This window comes from Triticum aestivum, chromosome 3A, assembly GCF_018294505.1.
Source record: "Triticum aestivum cultivar Chinese Spring chromosome 3A, IWGSC CS RefSeq v2.1, whole genome shotgun sequence".
Lineage (NCBI taxonomy): Eukaryota > Viridiplantae > Streptophyta > Magnoliopsida > Poales > Poaceae > Triticum > Triticum aestivum.
The window spans coordinates 425336567-425343918 of NC_057800.1; the positions used below are offsets into that span (position 1 = coordinate 425336567).

The window sequence follows — 7352 nt, forward strand, 5'->3', positions numbered from 1 at the left end:
ATAGCAATGAGAGGGAAGAGTGGTGTCCACGTACCCTCGTACACCGAAAGCGGAAGCATTAGCACAACGCGGTTGATGTAGTCGTACGTCTTCACGATCCAACCGATCAAGTACAGAACGTACGGCACCTCCGAGTTCAGCACATGTTCAGCTCGATGACGTCCCTCGAACTCCGATCCAGCCGAGCTTTGAGGGAGAGTTCCGTTAGCACGACGGCATGGTGACAATGATGATGTTCTACCGACGCAGGGCTTTGCCTAAGCACCGCTACGATATTATCGAGGTGGAATATGGTGGAGGGGGCACCGCACACAGCTAAGAGATCCAAGAGATCAATTGTTGTGTCTATGGGGTGCCCCCTGGCCACGTATATAAAGGAGTGGAGGAGGGGGAGAGGGTCGGCCCCTATGGCGCACCCTGGAGGAGTCCTACTCCCATCGGGAGTAGGATTCCTCCCCTTCCAAGTAGTAGGAGTAGGAGACAATGAAGGGGAAGAGGGAAGAGAAGGAAGGAGGGGGCTCCGCCCCTCCCCCTAGTTCAATTCGGACTAGTCATTGGGGGGGCGCGTGTCCTGCCTCTCTCTCTCCCCCCTAAAGCCCAATAAGGCCCATATACTTCTTCCCCCGTATTCCCGTAACTCCCCAGTACTCCGAAAAATACCCGAACCACTCGGAACCTTTCCGATGTCCGAATATAGTCGTCCAATATATCAATCTTTACGTCTCGACCATTTCGAGACTCCTCGTTATATCCCCGATCTCATCCAGGACTCCGAACTACCTTCGGTACATCAAAACACATAAACTCATAATATAACCATCATCAAACTTTAAGCGTACGGACCCTACGGGTTCGAGAACTATGTAGACATGACCGAGACACGTCTCAGGTTAATAACCAATAGCGGAACCTGGATGCTCATATTGGCTCCTACATATTCTACGAAGATCTTTATCGGCCAAACCGCGTAACAACATATGTTGTTCCCTTTGTCATCGGTATGTTACTTGCCCGAGATTCGATCGTCGGTATCTCAATACCTAGTTCAATCTCGTTACCGGCAAGTCTCTTTACTCGTTCCGTAATACATCATCCACAACTAACTCATTAGTTGCAATGCTTGTAGGGCTTAAGTGATGTGTATTACCGAGTGGGCCCAGAGATACCTCTCCGACAATCGGAGTGACAAATTCTAATCTCAAAATACGCCAACCCAACAAGTACCTTCGGAGACACCTGTAGAGCACCTTTATAATCACCATGTTACGTTGTGACGTTTGGTAGCACACAAAGTGTTCCTTCGGTAAACGGGAGTTGCATAATCTCATAGTCATAGGAACATGTATAAGTCATGAAGAAAGCAATAGCAACAAACTAAACGATCAAGTGCTAAGCTAACGAAATGGGTTAAGTCAATCACATCATTCTCCTAATGATGTGATCCCATTAATCAAATGACAACTCTTTGTCTATGGCTAGGAAACATAACCATCTTTGATCAACGAGCTAGTCAAGTAGAGGCATACTATTGACACTCTGTTTGTCTATGTATTCACACATGTATCATGTTTCCGGTTAATACAATTCTAACATGAATAATAAACATTTATCATGATATAAGGAAATAAATAATAACTTTATTATTGCCTCTAGGGCATATTTCCTTCAGATCCTCCCAACGATTAGGAACGACTAGAAGAGGCGAGATGTGAAAATAAATAATCCTGAGGATCGGTGATGCGCTTCAGTTTTAAGAGCATCTCCGACGTTGACCCCTAAAGCAGATACCATCCGGCTGCGGACAGGGGGACTTGGCCATCCAACCATAGCCACATACATTTCAAGCCGGATTTTAATTAACCAGACGAATTACATTAAACACGATGGAATTCATCAAAGATCGGATAGAAAATAGCACAAATCATCCATAAATAGCATGCAAAATGTCTAGTACAACAATAACTCAAATTCAACGAGATCAACCATATGTTCAACAAGTTTTTTCATGGATGGATCATGTTGTCCCACTCATACTACCCCTTGAGCTTCATCCAACAGGACGCGGCACCCCTGACGTGTCGTTGGCACACTGGCATGTGGACTCTGGCCCACACATCAGTGGCCCCACGTCAGGTGGTAGTACGTCAGACGATCCCGCTCCCATCCAACAATGTATGTGCATGAATGGTCTGCCCTCTCACATGCAGTACATCACGGCAACGCGTACAGACTATACAACGGATACAACAACATTGAGTGAATGAATTGAATCAATCAACATGCAGAGTAAGAAGAAGCAACACTTCCGGTCTCCATGGTTACCGCGCACAATGGCCACATTGCCTCCAGCCGATCAACCGCGCCACAAAACTTCATGATGGAGTTCTGGATGGTGTACCATCGATACACTAGCGACTTGACATTGCGTTCATGGATGATATGCATGTCATAAAGCGCAATGTGCTTTTGCGCATGAATGAACCATGCACGAGCTGCCAAATGCCCCCTCCCCCCTCTGCTCATGCCTACGAAGTCAGTTGATACGGACACCACGCATTGCACAACAACTCATCCTCCTCCACCGAGTACCCCGTCATCCTTCTTGCTCTAAAAATGACATGAGGTTCAAAAATAAGCTCAATGGCATTTGACCGGGTGTGGTGTCCGCCAGGGACAGCGTCAAATAGGGGGACGGAGTGTACCTAGCTATGGACGGTCTTGGGTGGACGGCGACGTAGTATAAGGCAAGCGGGCATGTGGGTGGGGGCTGGACGGCCAGCAATGCTTGGGCGTTGGTCGAAGAGGTAGAGCGGATGCGTCGGAGGATGAGGGTGCGGATGCAAGCAAGGGGGACAAGGGCGAAGTGGAAAAACCGGGAGGTGGGTTTGAGTGGGTCGGAGGTGTTGGAGTCCTACGTGGCGGCGATCCAGACTCTTGCAAAGCCTCCACCACAAATGGTCAGACCCTCTACACTACGATTGAGTATCATGTTGGATGGCATAATGGGTCCAGACAGTTAGGTCCGAACTGATGTGGGTGTTTTTGAGGATTGACGTTAGATGTCCTAAAAGGTCATTTAGAAATATTGTACTCTCTCTGTCCCAAAATAAATGACTTAAGTTTATACTAACTTTATACTAAAGCTAGTATAAAGTTAAGTCATTTATTTTGAGACGGAGGTTGGCGCCAAAAAGAAACCATGGCTGGGATTGCGGCCTGCCAAACCGGTGAGTGAACAGTAGCAGGCTGAGGCCCCTCCCTGGAGATACACCTTGCGTCGGCTTCTCCCTAACAGTAAAACAATGTGCTCCTTTATTGTTGGCGGGGAGTAAAACGGTGTGCTCCTAATAGTGAGGTAGTACAGTCTTTGGTGGGGATCGCTCGATCGCTCGCTCACATACAGGGAGTTGGGAATCTGTTGAAAACTTGGGAGCTGGGAAGAAAAATGGTACTCCCTCCTTTCATCTATATAGAGTCTAATGCGTTTTTAAGACCCCATTTAATTATTAACAAGATTAATAGTACATGACATGCATAATATAAAAATTATATCATTGAAAACTTCTTTCGCATACGAATTTGACGGTATGCTTTGTATAAGTTGGATGTCATATATTATTGCTTTATCATTTGGTCAAAGATAACCTTGAAAAACACATTAGGCCCTGTATAGATGGAAGGAGGGAGTAACAGTGGTCACCGGCCATTCTTTCGAATTTATATACATGTAAGAGCAGAGAATCGAGAAATTCTAGATACTCCCTCCATTTACTTATACAAGGCCACTATAGAATATATATTTTGCATCTATACAAAGCCACCAACTGTAATCAAGGCAAAAATTAATGATGCTTTCTTGTAATAGCAATTTGTTTAATACTTGCATGCATGTAGTCATAATGACACTCAGTTTCTTTCTCCATTCAGTTTTTTTGCATGCATGCGATATACTCCGTATTAATGATCCTAGTAAACAAGAGAAAAAATTAGGTTACAAAAAATGTATTATATTTTATTTTGATACCTATAATTTAAGTTTATGGTCTTGTATATAAAACTGGAGGGAGTACAACTTATATCATCGAAGACCGAAGAATCAAGAATTTTCCCCGAGTTACATGCTGCGACAAAGCGTGCGTGCGTGTGAGTGAGCGAGCAGCGGGCGCAGGGAAATTCCGCTGCGGCTAAGGCTAGGCTACGAATCTAGCCAGGTAGGGTGTGGCCGACCCAGTTTTGATTTATTTTTTTTGAGACGCAGTTTTGATTTTTGAGGGTGCGGGTGCCTGCTGTTACCACTGCTTCTACTCCGTTCCGTTGTGCAAATCTCGGCACAACGAAACGCAGCCCAAGCTCGGATTGCTACCCGCACGTACGATGATTAGCGGGCCGCAGTGTCACTGATCCAAAAGGGAACAAAAAAAAGGCGATAATAAATCCAAAAGGGCGCCTGCTGTGTCATGCCCCCGATGTGCTACCTCATTACATGCTCCTCCAACCGCCCCTCCTCGTCATCAACAAGATAATGAAGTTACTGCATCATCCTCACCACAAGGACGCCATGGCCAGCAATGTATAGCAAGCTGAGTTTTCTCTCCCCGGCGATTAGCATCGTCCTGCAACCTCATTCAGAGCACCACATGGATACACTCAAAGCCACGCGTGTACGACATTGATACACTAACACCCTACCTATGCTGCCTTGCTGCGCCGCACCACGGTTGCAGCCATCAAAGGACGACGCAACAGAAGGCACGTGGAAAAGGTAGCCATTAATGCAAACACATATGTGTAGGCAGGGGCGACGCCATGCATGCAATGCACGAGAGAGATGCCAGCCATCACGGACCCTTACTACCACGGCATGGCGACTGCACCAGCCAGACATCCATTGCTACTATCCCGCGCAAGCGAGGAACCAACGGTACACCAGATTCAGAGGTCAGCTAGTAAGTAAAGCCATGACGAGTAACAACGTTAACCAACCGCGCACAGGCAGAGCGTGCTCTGCTTTATCTCCTGCAGTGCTGCTGCCACTATACTATACCACAGGTCTGATGACGGAAACATGCTCGGAATGGAAATGGGGACGGGGAACTTGAGCGGGTCTAATTTTCCAGGACATAACTCAGTCCTACCACCTTCTTCTTTCCACCTTCCTTTCCTTCTCCATGCTTCGAAACCTTGGCAATGGCCTCCCCAAGGGGCGGGTGGTCAAACTTGCACTGGACGCCAAACTTGCATGCGCCGGTCTTCATGTAATAGGCACAAGCCTCAGCATCCTGCATATTACATGTCACCCAGTTTGCATCAACATTCCGTTTCGAAACAAGAAAAAAAGAACAAGTTTGCATCATCATTAGAGCGAAAACAGGAACCAACGGACGGTCGGGTCCCAACTAAAATTTCATCATCCCTAGCCGTACGAGCTCATAGAAATATTTAGTTAGTTTTCAGTAATTGAGAGATCATTATGGCCAAAGGACTATTACCAACGGCTTACTACAATACAATGGCGGCTTCACCAACCCGGCCTCGAAAGGGAATGTTTTAGCAACAAAGAGCCCCCAATACATTTATAATCCTGAATTATCAACAGGCTAGTGGGGATTATTTCATTTCTGGATGTTACCTCTCTCCTTGGAAAGCCAGCAACAGTAAGCGTCACAGGTTGCTGAGACGGCTCCCACTTTGCAATGGAATCAGGTGCAGACCGATCAACTGGATGGTGAAACTTGCATTTTTCAGAAAATTTACAAAATCCTGTCTTCTTATAGAACTGCATTAACCAAAGTAAAATGAGTAAAACAGTCCAACTCATAGGGCATATGCTGCAGCAATTGGTGCACGGATGGTTATGTACATACATCACAAACAGTTTCTCCAGGCCTCTGAGGGTAGGTGATTGGCTCAGGTTCAATCTGTATTTTGCAAGAGAGCGTGTCAGTTTGTGTATTTCACAGCACCAGTTCTAACTCCTTCATTTAACCTTACCGGCACATGTGTCACGCGAAAATCAAAGCTCGGCAGGAATTTCACAGCTGGATTTAGCATCTCGCCAGGGACAACAGATGCTGCACAACACAGGAAAACAACATTAAAAAGGTGTGTACAGTAATAATAGTACAAAAAGGTTCATGTTTAAGATGCTTGTGATCAAAATCGGTACGTTTGTCTAATTCTAAGTGCAACCAGACATGGCCCAGAATGCAGCTGAAAGATTGACCGTGTAGATTTTGTGGCAAGAATAGGTTCAACTACGAATATTCAATCAAAAGCTTCCATGACCGATTTTTTTGGAGCAAAATATGACTGCAAAGCAGGTATGGTAGAAGTAGTACTGTCTGTGCCCTGCAAAGCATTTTTCTTTATCCCTAGATTATGGATTAAACTTTACTTTTAGCATGAATTGCACAGTTAAGTGTTCGGTTCAACCAGGGCAGCACATTGTGAGTTACAGATTGAGCTAGCTGGTGATAATCATGTCCTCTGAACATAAACAACGAACCTTGAATATGTCGTTCAGGATGGTTGAACCGACATGTTCTACCATACATGCAGCTGTAGATGGATAAAGGGAAATGTGAGATCAGGATGGCCCAAGTGCATGCACAAAACCACAAACATAATAAAGTCAACTGAGAAGGTATTTGTTCAAGAAGATGGTACCTGCCCGTCTTAATATAAAATGAGCAATCAACTTCACCCTGCAATACAGGAAGAGAAAAGGTATTCAACAAGACAACCATGATGCTCATTCACTTGGATCCAGATAGCATGCATAATACACACACACACACACACACACACACACACACACCATCAAGATATGCCGGCATTTTGAGAAGTTCCAGAATATTACCATAACAGAACTTGTAGCGAGAGCAATAGTATACGCTCATGAAGTTTTAGTTAAATATACTGGTATCGTGGAATCTCCAGAACAGATTGGCACGATTAAAAAATATATCTTGCATTACAGTGACAGGCATACAGATATCGTTTATAAACGGAAGACATATATTAGGTATAAAACAAAAATTTACAACTCTAGACAAAAAATTTAACACTTGATGAAAACACGTACTGGTCTTATAGGCATGCCCTTTGAGTTATGCTCCAGAGCAACTGGTGCTAACTTCTTTGCTGAAACTGAATCATGCACTGCACCATGGTGCCCTGCTGCTTCAGCAGTTGCTGTATTTTCAGATTCATTTCCACCACTTGAAGGTGGCTCCATATCCTTTGCATGAATGAACTTACAATTTGTTCCTAATTTGCATTTGCCTTTTGCATAGTGCTGAAGTACAGAAACACAATTCAGAACTGTTCTTGAGAGAGAGAGAGGGAGAGGG

At 45.0% G+C, this 7352-nt stretch overlaps 1 protein-coding gene across 4 annotated transcripts in view; it reads right to left on the reverse strand.

Annotated features, from left to right (window-relative positions):
• Window positions 1-4848: 4848 nt before the first annotated feature.
• LOC123061487 (zinc finger CCCH domain-containing protein 8) overlaps window positions 4849-7352 on the reverse strand; it is a 9264-nt gene continuing 6760 nt past the window's right edge. For all 4 annotated transcript variants that reach the window (XM_044484610.1, XM_044484611.1, XM_044484612.1 and 1 more), the window contains 7 exons: window positions 7085-7297; window positions 6667-6704; window positions 6506-6558; window positions 5992-6071; window positions 5865-5918; window positions 5630-5776; window positions 4849-5279 (listed from right to left, as the gene is read on the reverse strand). In XM_044484610.1, the coding sequence (XP_044340545.1) occupies window positions 5106-5279; window positions 5630-5776; window positions 5865-5918; window positions 5992-6071; window positions 6506-6558; window positions 6667-6704; window positions 7085-7297 (759 nt within the window). In that variant the 3' untranslated portion in view covers window positions 4849-5105. The remainder of the gene's footprint in view (window positions 5280-5629; window positions 5777-5864; window positions 5919-5991; window positions 6072-6505; window positions 6559-6666; window positions 6705-7084; window positions 7298-7352) is intronic.